General features: G+C 43.8%; 1 protein-coding gene across 1 annotated transcript in view; it reads right to left on the reverse strand.

Annotated features, from left to right (window-relative positions):
* Positions 1–379: 379 nt before the first annotated feature.
* DNAJC1 (DnaJ heat shock protein family (Hsp40) member C1) overlaps positions 380–22,750 on the reverse strand; it is a 141,066-nt gene continuing 118,695 nt past the window's right edge. The window contains exons 10-12 of the mRNA XM_056519272.1: positions 10,988–11,036; positions 8,268–8,707; positions 380–630 (exon numbers count right to left, since the gene is read on the reverse strand). Coding sequence (XP_056375247.1) covers positions 562–630; positions 8,268–8,707; positions 10,988–11,036 — 558 coding nt within the window. The 3' untranslated portion in view covers positions 380–561. The remainder of the gene's footprint in view (positions 631–8,267; positions 8,708–10,987; positions 11,037–22,750) is intronic.

Here is a 22,750-nt window from a genome sequence, read left to right on the forward strand (position 1 = left end):
ATACTACAACTACCAGCATGCCCGGACAGCCGAAGGCTGTCTGGGCATGCTGAGAGTTGTAGTTTTGCAACAGTTCTAGGCACACTTGTTGGAAAACACTGATATAGATCCTAGAGGGGTCCTACAGCAAACATATAGGTAAGTATTAAACACTGCAAGGAAAATGTAAAGACTATTATGATGTTGCATAGAATTGTTTTTAATAAATATTTTGTACAGCTGCTTTTGTACATGTAATATTCCTTTCCACCAGTGGAGGCACTGCAGAGAAATTGAACACTTTTGCTGGTCTTCCAAACAGACGATCGCTGAGATCTCAGCAGCGGGACAGTTAATTTACAATATGGAAAAGGGAAAAAAAATAAGAAGGGTAAAACAGTTTATGATATAAAAATATTTTTAATTATTCCGCACATAAACATGGCATTTGTTAATTTTTTTGTTTTGTTTTAAAATTCATATATTTAATACTAAGGCACATGAATATCAAACAGAATACTGAGGTCCAGGTAAGGGCTTGTACATCCATCTTCTCCATGCCTCATTCTCCGTTGTGCCAACTCAGCTTTTTGCCTGTTTCTTCTTTTGTACCAGTTCTACCAGCATCTTATACCTATATATACAGTCCTCCTGTGGGGGTAAGAAGACACATTGGTAACTGCACATAGTATCCACCAGCAAAGTCATCTGCTCCACTCTACACATCAGAAGCTAAAAGAAACAAGTGCAGCAACATTTTAAGCATCACTATGGTATCAGCAGACGCAACGACACCGGATCTCGAGGTTATGATGACTGATCTCTGGATACAGCGCATTCTTCTGCAATGGAGGGTTACACCTCCTATTACAGAGAGTTTAGATAAGCCGCTGTATCCCAGACTCTCTTCAGCTCTAACAAAGGTAATTTGTTGGACTCAATGGGAATTAATACAGAAAAACTATACGACTTATCAAGTAGTGTGATAGCGCTAAAAGGGTCAGAAGAGTGAGGACACCTACCCACACAGATCTCATAGATTGGCGTTCATTTAGAGAGCCTATCATAAGACTCAACTATCATGCAGGAAGGGTCACACAACTGAACGCTGCATTGTTTACAAGGCCCTCTGCTTCCATCATTTGTTGACCGTGGGCAACCAGCTATAATAAAAAATTTTTTTTTGCAAGGCAGGTGAAGCGATGGGCTGACCACTGGCCCTAATACAGAGGGTGATAACTGTCTATTCAGAGGATAAATCACCCTGTGTAATACAGTGGTAAGTTTAATGCAGATTAGGGCTGTAACGATTATTCCATAAAATCGATAACATTCGATAACGGGATTCGTTGTCAATGAATCCAGTTATCGAATATTCGGCCAATTTGTTGGCACTGGCGGTCAGACGCTAGCCCGCACCCTCTGTTCATCAAGTCCCTGTCCCACCCTCAGCTGACCCACTACATACCAATCACACTTTTCATAGGGGCGGCAATCCCGACCGCTGAACGCTCCCCCCCCCCCCTCGGATGCGCAGTTACAGGCCCGCCTACCGCTTACACTGCCAGTAGCACCCAACCCCCCCGGACACGGAGCGCTCCAGTAGTGGCCACAGTGGTCTCCCCAGTCCCACAGTGTAAGCAAATATCCTCCCCCACAGTCCCACAGTGTAAGTGGCGTGCATACATTTCCCCCCCTGACCCCCGGGCTACAGTCTTAACGGCGTGCACAATCCCATCCAAACCCCTTCCCACTCCCTGCACTGTCCTGCCACCTCCCTACAGTTCCGTCCCGCTACTGTGTTTCTGCGCACAAGACTTCCTCCAGGCACTTGGCAAGACAGCTCCCTGTGAGTGCATCAGCGGCCGTGGATGGGGGGGGGGGGGATTAATTGTGTAAATATGAATACACACCAGTGTATCTAAAGAGCATCACACCCTAGTGTCATCTACAGACACTAAGGTGCAATGCTCTGGACATACCCCCATGGGTATCGCATGTACATATACATGTACATATACACTGCCATACACATGAGGGTGTGTGCAGAGCATTTGCACCCTAGTATTTATAGTAATACAGAGTTTGTATTACAGACATGGGTTGGGTGCAAATGCTCTGCAGTCTGCACATACCCCCATGTGTATAAGAGTGCTATATAAAAAAAAAAAAGTTAAAAAAATAATAATTTAAATTAACTGCTCCCCCAATAAAAATTAGCTCCCCTTTTCCTATTGCTATACAATATATAACATTATATATATATATATATTTTTTTTTTACATATTTGATACAGTATGGCTAACTGTCTGAACTATTAAAATATTAGTGAATCATTAACATTTCATTTTACTAGTTCAGATAGTTACCCATGCGGCAGTATCAAATTTACGCTGGTTTCTGTGCACGATCATTAATAATGATCTGGTACAGCAATCGGCATAAATGTAAAAAAAATAAAATTTTTTACTTTTAATATGGCCATTGTGTATAATTTTTCAAGTAGAATCAGCTGAACCCCTTTTTTTTGGCATTCTGACATATTTTCCGATTAATCGATTATTAAAATAATCGTTGGCTGCAGCCCTAATGCAGATAATGTGGTCAAAGTATCCTGACCTGTGGTTCTAAATACATGAACTCAATAGTCTATATTCATCACTTATGGGTCCTAACATATGGCAATTTGAAACCTTAGTCAGGTGGATTAAAGCGCATTCGGAATTGGCAGATCCCTAGCCTGTATATTTTTTTGGGTGAAAATAGCAGATTCCATTAAATCATTGCCACACATGGACCATTTCGCTCTTGTGAAATTACAATTCTCAGCATGCTTAGGTTCCGCAACAGCTGGAGAACCACTGGTTGGAGACCAAAATAGGATAGATAAAAAATCAGGTTGTGCGAAGATCTCCAATGGTAGGCATTTATAAAGTAATATCCCTATCCAGACTAAGTTGTTAACATGAAGCTACAACTTTACAGAATATAACTTCCAGTTTCATAATAATAGACCTGTCTTAAAGGTGTACTCCGCTGCTCAGCATTTGGAGCCAGCTCCGGGAGCTCGTGACCTAATAGCCCCGCCCTCTCCCATAGACATGCATTGAGGGGGGCTGAGGGTGATGTCATGAGGGGGCGGTGCTATGCAGTCACGAGCTCCCGGCACTGGCTCCAGCGTTCGGAACAGTTTGTTCTAAACGCGAGCAGTGGAGTACCTCTTTAAATTAAAAGGATCCAAACCCCTAAGGTGACCCCTAAATGTAGTGAGAAATAGAAAAAAATCTTCAGCTCACCTCTGCTGTGTGTGCACCGGATCCTCACTTGGCCAGGTGAAAAACTGCTAAAATGTCCACTTTATTAGAATCCTATTAAAATAATATAAAAATAGGAAAACACCACCACCGTGCTGTCACACCGCTCAGCTGTAATGGACGCTTTTCAGACGCATGCGCATGGTGATCAAGGGCGAGCATGCGTCCGAAACACATCCATTACAGCTGAGCGATGTGACAGCATGGTGGTGGGTGGTTTTCCTATTTTTATATTTTAATAGGATGCTAATAAAGTTAACATTTTTAGCAGTGCTGGATCGATATCTACTCTTCTTTTGTATAAGACCCTTAAATGTACCTATAATAAGCAGTCATAACAGTGGAAGCACCCCCTAGAGCAGAGCTTTTCAATCTTTTGCATGTTGGTAACACCCTCCACACCGCACCGCCAACTGCACGTATCATGTTGCACGTCCTAAAATTCACAATGTGATACCAGTATTTAGTATCAGCATTAACAAAGTGGCTGCTACTGCTCCCTGTGCCATTTCATATCACCTACCTTAATCACCTCCTGTGCCATTTTATTCTTCCCCTTGATTCTCCCCATGCTACTTAATCTCCCCCACTCCTTGATCCTCCGCTGTACCATTACTCACCAGACCTGGGCATGCCTGTGTGGCTCCGGCAGGCTTGGGTCTGATGAGTGATGTCCTCCCGCTCAGCTCCTCGAGGAGACGTCATTGGCGTCACACATCAGTCTCAGCATCCAGCACTGCTTACTCATTTAAAGTGACCGCAATACCGACCGCCAGTATAAGGTCAGCACCATGGGCCGTGGCCACTCAAGAACAGTGACCAGCATCACCCAGTTTAGAAAGCCCTGCTTTAAAAATCAAGACATGGCATGTAGCCCCTGGGGTCCACCTACCACTGGGTGAGAACTTAGGGTCTAGATTACAGTTTTATACCCTTTGGCTCAATGTATGAAGCAGTGGTCTCCAAACTGTCCGGCTCTCCGGCATGCTTTGGGTTGTAGTTTTGCAACATCTGGAGGTCCACTGCAGCGTTAGCAACACAGGTAATGTACCACATGTCCATACAAATGAGCCTGACAAATTGAGCTTACCTCCCTACTATTTCTTAAAATTGGGCAATCCCTTATTAATAAAGCAACATTCAGACATACATTTACATTCTAGAGAATTATCTAGACCTAGTATGATCTCGCAACCTCCATCCAGTTCATCCCCGACATTTAAGAGGTCTGTCATCTGGATACTTGTGTCCTCCAGCTTTACAGTCAGACAGATATTGGAGCATGTGCTCTATAACCTCATGCGCCTTCCATTGTGGAAGGGACGTGCATGCTGGTAACCATGACCACAGAGATAATAGGGGGAAAATAAGAGAAAGGACAAAGAGGGCAAGAGCGCGAGAAATGAGAAATTCTCAAAACTGCTTACAAAGAGCAAATATGGATGCCTATCAAATGGGGCCAACCACTTGTCGAGTGGACTCTATAAGACTGAATCAAAGGTACAGAAAGAAAAACACTGCACACACTCGAGGCTACTTGAGATCAAAGACTCTGCCTTGTGTTCTAATGGCTTTCATGGTGGCCTCTTGTTGGTCTCTGAAACCTTTGTTTTCTTTTTATATATTGAATGAGGCAGCTCCGTCAGGAGGAATGTGACATTGTTAGGTAGTAATCCAGTATACATATCTACATACACATCACTTTGAGAAGAGGTCAACGTCACCTACACACTCCGGCCATGGTCAGGTGTCCAGTGAACCACACATCTATGACCCCTCAAGATGGATAAATCCAGATGGAGAGATTGAAGGTTACTAATCCACATCATTTCAGATAGATATAAAATGCCAATTTTGCCCTTCTGGGCAGCTATTTTTTTTTTGTATTTTTGTATTATGTCTAGTTTCTGTGGGTGGTGGATTTTATTTTTATTTTTATATTAGTCAATAGCAGGTCAATGATATTTAACTCCTGGCTGTGATCCCCTGGAAAAGCCATGTCTACAACAAACGGTTGACCACCGGAGCGGGAGCCAGCATGTGAGAGGTCCTCTGATCTGATAAATAAAGGAGGACCCAAGCACACACCCTTTCTCTTGAACATCCTACTAAGCCAGTGGTCTCTAAACTGTGGACCTACAGATGTTGCAAAACTACAAATCCCAGTATGCCCACATAATGAATACTGTGGGTTATAAACCCTCTTGACAAACCACCTATCTCTGCTACCTGCTGTGTACAGAATTTCCAGTATACTCCTATGAGATACGGCTTTACATTGCATCACGTATCCACCACGTTCTTGTAAGAGTTGCCAGGGAGAAACATAAAGCTTCATCTCATAGAGGCACTATTATGCCCCTAAACTGTGGACCTCCAACCAACGGCTGTCCAGGCATGCTGAGAGTTGTTGTTTGGCAACATTTAGCGGTCCACAGATTGAAGGCCACTGCACTAAGCCATATAGACAATAGGTCATAGTTTTTTTTTTTTCATTCTTTCAATTCTTTTTCCATTGAAGCTGAAGTTCTGGACTAGCATGAAGAGCTGCACTGTGTCGGTACAATTATTATTACACATGTTCACACAGAGTTTTTGGTCCTATATTTTTGACTGCAAAACAAAACAGCCTCCTTTTGCTCAAAAGATGACAGTCTTTCTAAAATGTCATCTGTTAAAATAACACAATGGCCCAGATTTATTACTGTCCCAAAAACAAGAATTGTTTGGTTTTGCCCATAGCAACCAATCACAGCTCAGCTTTTAAGTGTATTGCAAAGCGAACAGCAATTCTGGAGTTGCCAGCAGTTTTTCCTGGGATCCTGCCACAGAGCTAGTGTAATACATTAGTCCTGACCTGACCAGAGGTTGAATGACCTGAACAAAAACCTTTCGATTTAGGTCCACAGACCTGTGGCCCAGCCAAAGCATTGTGGATGTAACATGGAACAAAAATGCTTACAGGAAACTGATCTTACAGTGGGGCAAAAAAGTATTTAGTCAACCACCAATTTTGCAAGTTCTCCCACTTGAAAACATGAGAGGCCTGCAATTTTCATCATAGGTATACCTCAACTATGAGACACAATGAGAAAAAAAAAATCTATGAAATCACTGTCTGATTTTTAAAGACTTTATTTGCAAATTATGGTGGAAAATAAGTATTTGGTCACCTACAAACAAACAAGATTTCTGGCTCTCACAGACCTGTAACTTCTTCCTCCACTCGTTACCTGTATTAATGGCAACTGTTTGAACTTGTCAGTATAAAAGACACCTGTACACAACCTCAAACAGTCACACTCCAAACTCCACTATGGCCAAGACCAAAGAGCTGTCGAAGGACACCAGAAACAAAATTGTAGACCTGCACCAGGCTGGGAAGACTGAATATGCAATAGGCAAGCAGCTTGGTGTGAAGAAATCAACTGTGAGAGTAAGTATTAGAAAATAGAAGACATTCAAGACCACTGATAATCTCCCTCGATCTGGGGCTCCACGCAAGATCTCACCCCGTGGTGTCAAAATGATCACAAGAACAGTGAGCAAAAATCCCAGAACTACAAGGGGGGACCTAGAGAATGACCTGCAGAGAGCTGGGACCAAAGTAACAAAGGCTACCATCAGTAACACATTAAGCCATCAGGGACTCAAATCAGGCAGTGCCAAACGTGTCCCCCTGCTTAAGCCAGTACATGTTCGGGCCTGTCTGAAGTTTGCTAGAGAGCATTTGGGTGATCCAGAAGAGTATTGGGAGAATGCCATATGGTCAGATGAAACCAAAGTAGAACTTTTTGGTAAAACCTCAATTTGTCGTGTTTGGAGGAGAAAGAATGCTGAGTGGCATCCAAAGAACACCATACCTACTGTGAAGCATGGGAGTGAAAACATCATGCTTTGGGGCTGTTTTTCTGCAAAGGGACCAGGACAACTGATCAGTGTAAAGGAAAGAATGAATGGGGCCATGTACCGTGAGATTTTGAGTGAAAACCCCGTTCCATCAGCAAGGGCATTGAAGATGAAACGTGGCTGGGTCTTTCAGCATAACAATGATCCCAAACACACCGCCCGAGCAACGAAGGAGTGGCTTTGTAAGAAGCATTTCAAGGACCTGGAGTGGCCTAGCCAGTCTCCAGATCTTAACCCCATAGAAAACCTTTGGTGGGAGTTGAAAGTCTGTGTTGCCCAGCGACAGCCCCAAAACATCACATCTCTAGAGGAGATCTGCATGGAGGAATGGGCCAAAATACCAGCAACAGTGTGAAAAACCTTGTGAAGACTTACAGAAAACGTTTTTTGGCACGACTGAGGTCAAAGTATTTAGATTAACTTTTGTTATTGACCAAATACTTATTTTCCACCATAATTTCTAAATAAATTCTTTAAAAAAATCAAACTGTGATTTTATGGATTTTTTTTCTCATTATTTCTCTCATAGTTGAGGTATACCTATGGTAAAAATTACAGGCCTCATCTTTTTAAGTGGGAGAAAGTGCACAATTGGTGGCTGACTAAATAGTTTTTTGCCCCACTGTGCCATTTTAGTTTTTTTTCCTCCCCAAGTGATAGGCCAGTAGAGCTAAAAATAAAAAAAAAGACCATAGAGGATCTCATGTCTGAATTACCGCACACAAGAAACAGCACTGTTTACCATGTCAACTTTTTTTGATATGAGTAGGTAACTTTTTACCCAATGCTCAAAGATAGAGGCATAGTAAGATATAAAAGAAAGGCACAAGTCAGCTCACCACCCTTAAACAAGATCCTACAAAGAACAAGATGCATCAACAAGGGGGCACGAAGGGCAGCGGGCCGTGTGAATATGGACAAAGAAATCCAGGTAGTCATTCCAGCCCCCTGCGGCAATTAAAATGGTGAAACATTTAAAGTTTCTCTGTTTCGATTGCCGCAGGGAGCTCAAACAAGTAACTTGGATTTCTTTCTCTATAACATATAGTTATTAGTCGTACTTACCTTAGATTTGGCCGGGACACACTTGGCTATTTTATCCCATCGCTCTGCTGTTCCTTTTGGATACTGCTGCAGTGCCAGTTCCAGGAGCCTCTGTTGGTTCTGAGTCCATATCTCTTCTAATACTCGACTTCGATCTTTCTTCCTGCTCTCGTCATCGCTGTCCCCCAGTACTTCGGCCTCCTGCTCTGTATCAAAGTCTCTTTGCCGCCTGCTTCTGACCTTCTCTTCTGGATCTTCTTTGGTTGAGGAGGCAGGGTCTATTGTTTTGGTACCCTTCCTCTTGCGGGCTCGCATGGCTGTCACCGGGGCCTCACCCTGACAAGCCGAGACGTCCCGTTCCTCATAATCAGGATCATCTTCCTCCCGCTGAGTGATTAGGCTGTCAGGTAGCATCACATTAGTCTTCGCTGTGCATTTCAAATCAGACAATCTAACTGTGCCTGGAAATATAAAAAAAATAAAAAATAAATTATCTACAAAGAAAACTAAAAACTCTACTGACTATGCTATTCGAACAAGTCTAGAAAATTCTTAGTGAACCATAAAGTATATGGCACCATCAGTATGTATATATACACTGCTCAAAAAAATAAAGGTAACACTAAGATCACATCCTAGATCTGAATGAATGAACTTATCGTAGAAAATACTTTCGTCTTTACATAGTTGAATGTGCTGACAACAAAATCCCACAAAAATTATCAATGCAAATCAAATTTATCAACCCATGGAGGTCTGGATATGGAGTCACACACAAAATCAAAGTGGAAACCACACTACAGGCTGATCCAACTTGGATGTAATGTCCTTAAAACAAGTCAAAATGAGGCTCAGTAGTGTGTGTGGCCTCCACATGCCCGTATGACCTCTGTACAATGCCTGGGCATGCTCCTGATGAGGTGGTGGATGGTCTCCTGAGGGATGTTCTCCCAGACCTGGACTAAAGCATCCGCCAACTCCTGGACAGTCTTTGGTACAAAGTGGCGTTGGTGGATGGAGCAAGACATGATGTCCCAGATGTGCTCAATCGGATTCAGGTCTGGGGAATGGGCGTGCAAGTCCATGGCATCAATGCCTACCTCTTGCAGGAACTGCTGACACTCTCCAGCCACATGAGATCTAGCATTGTCTTGCATTAGGAGGAACCCAGGGCCAACCGCACCACCATATGGTCTCACAAGGGGTCTGAGGATCTCATCTCGATACCTATGGCAGTCAGGGAACCTTTGGCAAGCACATGGAGGGCTATGCAGCCCCCCCAAAAAATGCCACCCCACACCATTACTGACCCACCGCCAAACCGATCACGCCAGAGAATGTTGTAGGCAGAACGTTCTCCACGGCGTCTCCAGACTCTGTCACGTCTGTCACATGTGCTCAGTGTGAACGTGCTTTCATCCGTGAAGAGCACAGGGCGCGAGTGGCGAATTTGCCAATCTTGGTGTTCTCTGGCAAATGCCAAACGTCCTGCACGGTGTTGGGCTGTAAGCACAACCCCCACCTGTGTACATCGAGCCCTCATACAACCCTCATGGAGTCTGTTTGACCGTTTGAATGGACACATGCACATTTGTGGCCTGCTGGAGGTCATTTTGCAAGGCTCTGGCAGTGCTCCTCCTTGCACAAAGGCGGAGGTAGCGGTCCTGCTACTGGGTTGTTCCCCTCCTACAGCCTCCTCCATGTCTCCTGATGTACTAGCCTGTCTCCTGTAGCGCCTCCATGCTCTGAACCCTACACTGACAGACACAGCAAACCTTCTTGCCACAGCTCGCATTGATGTGCCATCCTGGATGAGCTGCACTATCTGAGCCACTTGTGTGGGTTGTAGACTCCGTCCCATGCTACCACTAGAGTGAAAGCACCGCCAGCATTTAAACGTGACCACCACCTGCAGAACCACTCCTTTATTGGGGGTGTCTTGCTAATTGCCTATAATTTCCACCTGTTGTCTGTTCCATTTTAACAACAGCATGTGAAATTGACTGTGAATCGGTGTTCCTTCCTGAGTGGACAGTGTGATTTCACAGAAGTTTGATTGACTTGGAGTTACATTGTGTTATTTAGGTGTTCCCTTTATTTTTTTGAGCAGTGTATTTTGCATGTAAAATAAATTCCTGTTAATCCAGCATCCAATGGTCTAGAAATTCTAGTCATCTTTCTCTTGTTTCTAGATTGGAAAAGAAAAAGTATTTGGAATCTCTTAAAATCAAAGGCAGATAACTGCTGAAAGGTTATATAGGATAAAAGTGTTTTATGTTGGCATTTTCATTCAGTTTGACTTTTTGCTGCTATTTTTCTATCAATTTTCTATCACTTTTGATAATCCAGAATATTTACTAAATATATAGGTTGATCCTCTGAGGCTAAAGAGGACATCCTCCACTCCAAATATAAACATTTAGGCCATTTTGTTAATCTACAAAACATTTGCTTGCATTTTTCCTAAGATTACGGTTTTTGATTTGTGTAAATTCCAACCAAAACCAATAAACAGGAATGGGTAGTAAAATTCTAGTAAATAAAAAAAATGCATAATAGACACACATAGATGGCTTTAGAGTACTGACTCGCATTTTGCGTTCATTTTAGGAGGTACATAAAGCCTGAGATTCATCATACAGAGAACGTGCACCATTTAACTCTGGATAAACTGGAAAGAGTTTTAAAGTCTTCCTATATTTTTCATACAGCCTTCAACATTTTCTCCAGTTCATACGCACCTGAAGTATGAGACACCAGACCCTTTGCCTGCTTTGCCTTTGCTGTTACCTACAAAGCAAAAGTTTAAAATAAGTAAAATATAATAAAATCTGATTTTAAATAAAACACTCTATAAATAAGGATATGTATACATTGTATTTATGTCAGCACAAACCAGGCCTAGTATATCTCAAAGTATGTCTCATGATGTCATCTTCACATGACCCAAATGGACATATAAATTGTGTTTTTTTTATATATGTCATATGCCATGACTAATGGTCATGCAGTCCAGAAACGAGTCTGCTTCCTATCCTGTATGTTTTTTTTTTTTTTACTACTGTGTGAGCTGGATGAGTTCTTTAGATTACTAGTAGATCACTCTTTTGGCAAGTACTGACCAGTATAAGTACTTACCCACAGTATATATATAGGATGCATGTAGCTAATTTTGTTGTGCAAAGTTAGAAAAAATAGGGGGAAACTTATAAAGACTGTTGTATTGTATCACACGTCCGTCTTAACTTGAAGGCGTTATCCAGGATTACAAAAACAGCACTACACCTGTCCTCCGGTTGTGTGTGATATTGCAGCTCAGTTCCATTATGAAGTTGTTATACCACATACAACCTGAGAACAGGGTAGTGCCGGTTTTGGAAGAAATTAGCTCTTTTTTTCTATTCCTGGATAATCCCTTTAAAGTACGTTGAAGTAAAAAGCACCCGAAATAATAAGAAGCACGAGCGAACATCCGGCATACATTTCCCAGTCTCTTTATGCCAGACTTTAAAATCTCATAGTCTGTAGGAGAACCAGTTTATATTCAGTCTCAACATACTAAAAGACATTGCACATGGACCAACACCCAGAAAGAATGATATAGGAAGCTTTGATCCAGCATACGTAAATAAAATGTTTTACTAAGCAAGATATGTGCTTTACGCATTTCAGGCCAGCATATGGCTCTTAGTCATGGGACAGACTATTACTAGGAGTCAGACTATTACTGTGACTCAAATACTTTAATGTTTCCCTCCAGCTGTAGCAAAACTTGGCATGCTTGGAGTTGTAATTTTGTAACAGCTGAAGGCACACAGGGTGGGAAACAATGGAATATTTGGATCTTAAATCGAACCTAATAAAGTTAGCATTTTATTTACTACACTGGAACAAAGCCAGACTTTGATGTCTACTCCAGCCATGCACTGAATTAGATTTGAGGGATAACTTTTTCTAATTTTTAGAGTATACTAGCTGAGTACCCGGCATTGCCCGGTTTTTCCTTCCTAATCTTTTTTGGGGAGGAAAATAAACAAAGGAGGAAACTTTTGACTTCATATGCAGTCCTCATATATTGTTGTCATATCCCGACCTCCTATCCCGACCTATCTATCTTGACCTATCCAGACCTCCTATCCCGTCTGCCTTTCCCGTCCTCATATCTCGACCTCCTATCCCAACCTCATATCCCGTCTTCCTATCCCGACCTCCTACCCCGATCTCCCATCCCGTCCTCATATCCTGACTCGTAATATGTGCACCAGGTAATGAAATATCTCCAGCCTAACGGAAATTAGATGGGAACATACATTTCCCATTGATTTGCATGGGACTTTAAAAAAACAAATAGAAAACCCTGACCCTCACAAATGGGGGTAGTTAAGGGTTAAATTAACTATCCTATATTTTAAGTGGACATATAAGTAACATGTGACCAAGTATTATGGAAATATCTCCAGTTGTTTGGAAGTTATGCAGTAACATATATTTCCCATTGACTTGTATGGGACTTTAAACATAAGCCCCGCCCCCTTGCAAATGGGGGTGAGTAAGGGTTAAATCACCTATCCTATGTTTGTTGTTGACATATAAGTAACACGTGTGCCAAGTTTCATGTTAATATCTTTAGCTGTTTGAAAGTTTTTGTGGAACATACACACATTACACACATACATACATATATACATACACACACACACATTGAGTTTTATATATATATATATATATATATATATATATATATATATATATATATATATATATAGATTATGTTAAATCAGCTGGGTCAAGAAAGACCCCCTAACACCCCCCCCCCCCCCCACACACACACACACTAAGCCCCCCTACCCGCTTTTTTGAAAGAAAAAAAAAAAAAAGGTGAAGATTACATTTTACGTTTTTTGGACATTTTTTCTATTATTTTTATTGGCGAGAGGAAATAGAGCCAACTAAATATCAGGATAAACAAAAGATAAAAATTATCCAGAAATCAAGCTGGTCGATACCTGTCACCCTCTTAACCCCGGGCAGCCAGGTTTGTATCGGAGTCCTTTAAGATAACAATAGGGTACATCCTGAAGAATTGGATTCCCTGGTCTAAGCTGGGAATTGGGCATCTAACCCTGCGGTAGTCATCCTGGGGGTTAACTTTGTTTCATTAGTCACATTAGCGGTGGCTGCCTGCCAAGCCCATTGTAGTGAAGGGCGGGCGGGCACATGTGAAAACCCAAGGGTCAGCGGATTCTTGTGAAGACAAATAACTGTGTAAAGCGGCTCCGGCCTTGTTTCCACCAGCAGGCAGGAAAAACACAATAACGTATGTCAACAGCAAATCATAATATTAATAGGAGGATCGGAGTGAAATCCTCCCTCTTGATGGATCACCTTAGCATATTAAACGCCTGGCGGTCACACCAAATAGTTCACCTCAGTGTTAACCAACCAGTGTGTCTCCAGCTGTTGCAAAACTACAACTCCCAGCATGCCCGGACAGCCTTTGGCTGTCCGGGCATGCTGTGAGTTGTAGTTTTGCAACAGCTGGAGGCACACTGGTGGGGAAGCACCGTTTTACCTTTACTGCAACAAGGCCCCTGATCAGTAACTTACTGAGGCTCATTCACTTTGTTTTAATCAGATCAAGACAGAAAAAAAGAGAATGAACCCCAAAATTGTATCAATGGGCAAGTGCCCTGTGGGCTGCTAGGAGTCCTAAAGGCGGACCCCGGCCTCTGACCACATGGGCTGTGACCATTGTTTACCATCCAGTGTGCCTCATGCTGCTGCAAAACTACAACTTCCAGCATGCCGCTGGAGTTGTAGTTTTGCAATAGGTGGAGGCATACAGGATGGTAAACAATGGTCTAAACCAACATGGCTCGTGCAAACACTGCACAAATCGTCGAGCTGTCAGCAAGGCCTAGATAGGGGGGGGGGGATCTTCACGCCAAGACATCTGCCCCCCGAGCTGTAAAACCTCCTAATACATTGCTGTAATACAAGATGCAGCCATTGTCTATAACAGCTGTAAAGAAAAGAGAATAGAAAAAAAAACAAAAAAACAACTTAACTGCTGCAGACAGCGACTCGGAGGAGAAACCCGATGCAAATGTCACATTTCTGTATAACGTGAATGGTTGAGCAGTTGCAGGGTTTAGTATTGCTTAAATTAACTTCTACGATTTCTCTTTGGAGACAGGAGGGCCGATTTATCTCGTGGAGCACTTCTGCTCACATGGCGCGGCTGGCCGGTAATTAAGAAAGTCGTCTTAAATCTATCCACCTGTCTGTTGTTTTCCTGCCTACCTGAGCCCTTTTTTCCAGGCAGCAGGCAAATCCCCTATCAGTCTGCTATCGCAACCTGAATGCGGGAGATTAGTAACCACAGAGAGAGGCGGAATCAGTTTACATCCTCTCGGGCAGGGGAAGGCGTTCTCCTTCACAAGTAGGAAACCCGAGAATTTGTGGCCTTTAATTTAAAAAAGCTGCAGCTAATAATCACATTACGGCCTGTTTTGCATGCCAGACACTTTGTGCTTCCTGCTATATTTTTTTTTATTTTTTTTTTTTACTGTTTAAGTGGCCTTTGTGGTTACAAAAATCATCTGGTGAAAGCTATAAATTAACATTGTAAACATTTTACCCATGCTAAGAGAGTGCGTGTGGCCACTGTATGATGGTGTAATGATTTGCATATTGTTTCTTTACATCAGATCCAAACATAACCTTCAAATGGGAACAAGGGGGAGAGATTTCCTGTACGGGGCTCTGGCTCTCCTAAATGGAGGGTGTAGACCACCGCACAAAGCGATGGCCGACAAGCCCCCCCCCCCCTCCTTGCAGCAATACGGGAGAGCCGGAGATTCCAGAGTGCAGCACTCTCGCTCTCCCGTAGAGATGCAGTGCGGGGGCATGTCGGTCATCGTGCAGTGGTCAACATGCCCCATTCAGGAGGAGAACCAAGGCCCCATACAGAAGATCGCGGGGGTCCCAGCAGACCTCCCTCGATCTGACACTTATTCCATATCCTTATGATAGAGAATATGTTTCTCTATCCCGGAGATCTCCTTTAACACCCCAATTTGGAATCAGAAGCCATGGTGGGCATCACATATGCTCATCCTAATTCCTGCATTGGAAATGTCAATGGAGTTCTAGGTCTTCCTTCCATCCACAGAACACCTATAAAAAAGACCTGCTTCTCACGTCTACAGAGAAAGCCTTTGAGTCCAGCTTTCCCTGCCCACTCCTAGAGAAAGTCCGAGTCCTGCTTCCCCTGCTAAGTACAAGAGAAAGCCTGTGAGTCCTATGACCTTCTCCCACTCATAGAGAAAGCATGCCAGTCCTGTTTCTCTCACCCACTAACCTTAAAGGGGTACTCCACTGGAAAACATTTTTTTTTTTTTAAATCAACTGGTGCCAAAAAGTTACAGATTTGTAAATTACTTCTATTAAAAAATCTTAATCCAGTACTTATTAGCTGCTGTATGATCCACAGGAAGTTCTTTTCTTTTTAAATTTACTTTCTGCCCGACCACAGTGCAATCTGCTGACACCTCTGTCCATTTTAGGTAGTGTCCAGAGTAGGAGCAAATCCCCATAGAAAACATATCCTGCTCTGGACAGAGGTGTCAGCAGAGAGAAATGTGGTCAGGCAGAAAGGAAATTCAAACAGAAAATAACTTCCTGTGGATCATAACAGTACCTGATAACGATTGAAAAGATTAAGATTTTTTAATAGAAGCCATTTACAAATCTGTTTAACTTTCTGGCACCAGTTGATTAAAAAAAAAAAAAATGTTTTCCAGTGGAGTACCCCTTTAAGCGTACCCCTCAGATCCAACAAAAAAACATTGTTTTCAATATATCACTCAGTACCTAATCCTGACCATGTACATACAATTTTTGTGTCTAGCACCTTTATTTCTTTATTACACTTTTAATTTAGCTCACTAGTCTGAATTCCTCTCAAAGGGAGGGGGCGTGGCCTCACTGTGCAGGTCTCCGCCCCCTCCCTCAGTATGCTGTCTGCTCACATCTCCCCTAGCATTAGCAAAACTACAACTCCCAGCTTGTCCTCACTGACAGTAGCAGGACACAAGATGACAGTGGGAGGATTTTTCCTCCAGCTCTGAGCCCTGCGCTCACAGCTGTCAATCAAGGAAGTGAGTCCATGACATAGGTGATGATGCATGGACACAGCAGGACTAGTATGTGTCCAAGCAGGCAGGGGGGGGCAGTTGTTTGACTGGATTTTTCCAATGAAAACAATTGCAAAACCTATTGGTTTTGCATTCTTTACAACATATAACAAGTTTTTGTATCTGACTGTGTCCATTTAAGGTCTGTCTCCCTCATCCACTCATAAAGAAAGCCAGTCAGTCCTGCTTCCCCCGCCCACATATGTATAGCAGAGTTCTGCTTTCCCCGCCAATTCAGGGAAAGCCTGTGAGTCCTATTTTCCCCACACTGACAGAGAAAGCCTGTGAGTCATGTTTTCCCTGCCAACTACTAGAGAAAGACTACAAGTCCTGTTTCCCCCACCTACTCATATAGAAAGCCTGTGAGTCCTCCTTCCTCCACTCAGGGAAAGCCTGTGAGTCCTCCTTCCTCCACTCAGGGAAAGCCTGTGAGTCCTACTTCCCCTGTTGACACAGTGTCTGTCAGCTTTTCTTGTTGGTATACAGGGAAAGACCACAAAGATCCACTTCAACAGTATAGAACATGTCATTTCATTTTCACTTACAGAGTAGTTACAAATATGTTAACAATTTTATCTAGTAAGAAACAAAAAATGGCCTCACGGGGACATGTGCTACCCGTTTATACAGTGGTCCCTCAAGTTACAATATTAATTGGTTCTGGGACGACCATTGTATGTTGAAACCATTGTATGTTGAAACCAGAAATCTATGGAAACCTGGTAATTGGTTCTAAAGCACCAAAATGTCATAAAAAAATTGGAAAAAGTAAGAATTAAAGAAAAATAAGAAGATAACTAATTATATATATATATATATATATATATATATATATATATATAAAGCAAATCCTTACATATAAAAGTAAGAAAGATTTGCTGGGAGCTGTAATCACTGTCTATGTCTGTGTTTCCCAAGCAGGGAGCCTCCAGCTGTTGCAAAACTACAACTCTCAGCATGCCCGGACAGCCAAAGGCTGTCCGGGCATGCTGGGAGTTGTAGTTTTGCAACAGCTGGGGGCACCCTGCTTGGGAAACAATGGTCTATGTAGAGGACAGGAGCTTCTTCAGGGTCCTGTACAGTACACGCAATGTCCTAAAAAAGTAACATGGAGTCGCCCTCACCTGGTGTCCAAAGCAGCAGGTAACCCAGGTACAGGTAAAGTGTACAGAACATGTAATACCTCTCTGTACTGTAGGGGGCGCTACCAGACACCAGTCAGTGCATACACTTCAGTAATACAGGTGTTTTACCAGTGAATGCCCGTTCTGATTGGTCACATCTTCAGGCCATTGACAAGTTTCACAGATCTGGACTGTCTTTGTCCAGATTGTCATTGTATGTTGAGTCTGGTTTCAACTTACAATGGTCCAGAACAGACCATTGTATGTTGAAACTATTGTATGTGGAGGCCATTGTAAGTTGAGGGATCACTGTATATGGGCTGAAGACTTTTTAAGGGCACAGACAATATCTAACTGACCTCCTTAAGACATTTAGACACCACTCACATGTAAGAAGTAAAGCAGCAGTCGCAGTAATAGTTGTAAAATATAATTAAAAAGAAATGTTTTGCCGTCCACATCATGCGTTCATGTGGCAAAGTGTTTAAGGCAGTCAGCTCCTAGTTGTTTGTGCAAAGAGACGCTGGATGGGGGAAAATAAACTGGTTGGACTGCTCTTGAGGAAAGGCAATGGGTAGTAAGCCTGGGGCTATACGCTGAGCGCGGAAAATGGGTCAAGGAACAGATGTGAATTAGCTGATGGGGAGAACTGGCTACAGGTAACCAGGTCAATAGGCAGGAACTACGATTACAGCAATCACAATCTGGCCTCTCTTTAAAAATTAGGGAAACAAATCCAATTAACCCTTTCCAGAAAAGAAATGTACAACATCATTAAGGGGGAGATTTATCAAGCTGTTCCTGTCATTTTTTTGGCTGTAAAAAAATGCAATTTGCAAAAATTTGGCGCCTTTTTGAAATAGATGTTTTTGGAAAAACTGGCTGTGGTGTGCAGTTGCCCATGCAGTGGACAGTATTTATTAACTGCGCCTATGTTAAAAAGGCGGCGCGAATATTTTGCGCAACCGTGTTAAAAACCCTGCAAATGTAGACCATGACCAACTTGACTTAATAAAATGTCACACCCCAGTGAAATCACTTTTAAACATGGGGGACCAGTTATTTAGTAAGGAGGTATCTATTCTTTAAAGTAAGAAAAATCTAAAAGCACTACATTTGGGAGAGATTTATTTAAACCTGTCCAGAAGAAATGTTGCTGAGTTGCCCATAGCAACCAATCAGATCGCTCCTTTTATTTTTCAGAGGCCTTGTCAAAAATGAAAGACTCTTTCTGATTGGTTGCTATGGGCAATTCAGCAACTTTACCTCTGGACAGATTTAGCTAAATCTCCCCCTAAGCACCAACAAGGTTGTGTGACCTAATCAGATCATCTAATATATCAAAACATTATTCTTAACTAAGATCAATATTATTAGTATTATCATGTTTTTTTATTTTACATTTGGCAACAGCTGGAGACACCACTGCTGTCCTTGTATTTTCTAACAACCAGCTGGAGAGAGTATTCATGTATTTGGGTTGCTCTGTGAGCCAAATCACCTTAAATTGTCGCTCACCTAATAAACTGGAGAGCGCAAATTGAGAGCCCCAAGTTTTGAGACCAGGGAGCGGTGACAATCCTAGCTATAATGGCCTAGGTCAGTGTTTCCCAACCAGTGTGCCTTAGGGCTGGGCGGTATAATGGTTCATACCGGATACCATTTATTTTTTCCTCCGACGGTATGAATTTTGCCCCATACCGCTATACCGGTGGGGCCCCTCCCCCCGCCCATAAATGAATTGAAGAGCCCACGGCTCCGCTCTGTCAGGGGAGAGCAGGATGAGACTCCTCATCCCCGCTCCCCCTGCAGTTTCAGGACGGCTCCTCTCTGCAATCAGAGCTAGGGGAAAGCACAGAAACTGCATCCCCTGGCTCTGATGTTTCCCGGAGCACCGAGTCGGCTCCCTGCTCCAGTCCACCTCTCACCTCTCTTCGCCAGTGTTCATAACAAGCGTCCGCTCCCCTTGGTCCTGCGGTGTAAGGCAGAGCATTGCGCCGCATTTCTTCTAGTTCCGGCGCCTGCTCCTGAGGCCCCTAGTGCACGCCGCAGGACCGAGGGGAGCGAGCTCTTCAGGGGCGGACAGACCGCCTGTCAGGGGGCCCGCTGATCTTTGAAAGAGCGGCGGGCCCCCTCACACAACGCACGTGATCTGCGCCGCTGCTGCTCACTGTTCTAAAGTGGCCGTGGTGCATAATAGCGCAGTGGGCACTTTAGATCAAAATTTCAAATTCCCTCCTGGCGGAAGCGTCAGCATCCTGCGCTGAACGCTTCCGCCAGAGAGGATCCTGTGTCCGGGCGGGAAGCGCCCACCTTACTGCACTGATGACAGGGGCATTTCCAAGCAGCCGCATCAGCGCACGGGTGAAGAGGAGGGGGGGGGGGGGGGGGGTTTAATGGAAGCAGAGGGGGTAATAGAATAAGGGGCAGGATAGGATAAATGAAAGGAGCAGGGGGGGTTAATGGGTGCAGGGGGGTTAATGGAATGAGGGGCAGGATGGGGTTAATGGAATGAGGGGCAGGATGGGGTTAATGGGTGTAGGGGGGTTAATGGGTGTAGGGGAGTTAATGGGTGCAGGGGGGTGAATGGAAAGAGGGGCAGGATGGGGTGAATGGAGAGATTTTCGCTGCCCTGACTCCTCATCCCCTGTAGTGCAGAGCTGTGATAGACAGCAGCGGGGGAGTATACAGTGCAATGCTGTTTCCCCAACCAGTGTGCCTCCAGCTGTTGCAAAACTACAACTACCAGCATGCCCAGCCATCCGCAGGCTGTCCAGGCATGCTGGGAGTTGTAGTTTTGCTACAGCTGGAGGCACACTGGTTGGGGAAACCCTGATGTTCTGACACTTTAACAAGGCCCTCCCCCCCCCCCCCCCCCCCCCCAAATACCGTTAAATACCGTGATACCGCAATAATTAAAAAAAAATACCATGATACACATTTTTGGTCATACCGCCCAGCTCTACTCCAGCTGTTGCAAAACTACAACTTCCAGCATGCCTTGGCTGTCTGGGCATGCTGGGAATTGTAGTTTTGCAACAGCTGGAGGCACACTGGTTGAGAAACACTGGCCTAGGTGTTGAAAACGCTGCGGGTAGACAGCTTGGTAACAGGTAAGCTGTGTTTAGTCTGAAGGCTGGTGCTTGTGCCTTAACAGACAGATGCAACAGCTCTCTTGGGGCACGCCAGGTTGTTATGTTATTGAATAATTGGTACTCTGCCGCTCAGCGTTTGGAACAAACTGTTCCGAACGCTGGAGCCGGGAGCTTGTGACGTCATAGCCCTGCCCCTCATGCCATCATGCCCCGCCCCCTCAATGCAAGTCTATGGGAGGGGCGTGATGGCTGTCAGGCCCCCTCCCATAGACTTGCATTGAGGGGGTGGGGCCTGACGGCATGAGGGGGCGGAGCTATGACATCACAAGCTCCCAGCGCCGGCTCCAGCGTTCTGAACAGTTTGTTCCAAACGCTGAGCAGAAGAGTACCCCTTTAAAGCGCAACCGTCATGAGTTTTTAGCCCCAGACTACTACGATGCTGTTACAGATGTCCATAACGTGAGTGTAACCATACCTTTATGGGTTTTCCTCCTTCTTTTATAACTTATAAAATACATTTATCCAGCGGTCTGGCACAGTCGGATAGGTGTGGCTTGGGGTTCGCAAAGCCCCGCCGCCACGCCTTTCAGTGCTGGGATCGCTGTGTAGTATAAAACGCAGCGCATGTGCCCCTCCCTTCCTCTAGTTCTGCACCTGCGCAATGAGCGCATAGGCAGCGGGAGTGAGCAGGAGCTCTGTCAATGCAGGGCGGTGGCGCGCGCACATCAGGAGGGGTGCATGCGCTGTGGATGTGCTGTGTCTTACTACACAGCGATCCCAGCACTGAAGAGAGGATAGGCCTGGAGGCGGGGCTTTGCGAACCCCAAGCCACGCCTAACCGACTGTGCCAGACCACCCGATAAATGTATTTTCTAAGTTATAAAAGAAGGAGGAAATCCCATAAAGGTATGGTTACACTGACATTATGGATATCTGTAACAACATTGTAGTAGTCTGGAGAGCTAAAATCTCATGACAGCTGCGCTTTAAGCAGGTCCAACTCTGCCTGAGGGTAAATAGACAAAAAAGGACCTGCAACATACAAAAGTATAAACAATAAGACAGGCAGAAACACTTTTTAACATTAAACACTTACAAGTAGGGCAGCCTGCTATGACAGCCCCTTCTGTAGGGGGCACAGGCAACTCAGTCTGAGGGAAAACTAAAGTAAAACTAACTTCCAATTTGGCAGCTCACAGCTGTTTGTGAGGTGAAAAGAAATCTGTGCCGTATTTATTAAAGTCCTTGCGCCTTTTTGATAAATTCGGTGCACAACAGCAAAAAACTGTGCAAAATATAAGCACACAAAGGACTTTGCACAGCAAAACAATGATAAATCTCCCCCATGTGCCCACATGAAGAGAGACAAAATGAATTTGAGTAAATAAGGTGCAAACATATACTATGGGCAGGTCTGCATAGTGGAGACACCATGATTTATAGGATGAAACATCTGTTCCTAAAGGACACATGCCTTTTTGTGCTGCCAAATGTAAAAAATACATAACAGTATATCACAATATATAAGTAGACAGAGTGTGTTTTGCACTTCTCATAGGGGTAGATTTACTCCAGTATGCGCCGGAGCGGTAGCAATGAAAGAGGAGATGGAGTAGTGATAGCTAGTGGTGCAGAGTAGTCAGAAAGTAAGTCCAAAGTATATATAATATAAATATATATATATATGCAGTAAAGTAATGAAGACTGTCGCACTCACCACTCTGATCGACTCTTCTTTATTCAAATAAATGAAGCAGGTACAGTCATCTGTGATGCAGGGGTGCAAACAAAGGGACGGTGTCCTTTTCATGTGGTATACAACGCTTCGTCTAGCCAACACTCACATTGAGCTCACAGCGAGCGTTGGCTAGGCGAAGCGTGAATACCATGCGAAACGGACACCGTCCCTTTGTTTGCACCCCTGCATCACAGATGACTGTACCGGCTTCATTTATTTGAATAAAGAAGAGTCGATCAGAGTGGTGAGTGCGACGGTCTTCATTACTTTACTGCATATACATAACAGTATATGCTGAATAGCAACTACAATGTTACTTGTTTATTAAAAAATGTACACAATTCCAGGC

This window comes from Hyla sarda, chromosome 5 (genome assembly GCF_029499605.1).
Source record: "Hyla sarda isolate aHylSar1 chromosome 5, aHylSar1.hap1, whole genome shotgun sequence".
Classification (NCBI taxonomy): domain Eukaryota; kingdom Metazoa; phylum Chordata; class Amphibia; order Anura; family Hylidae; genus Hyla; species Hyla sarda.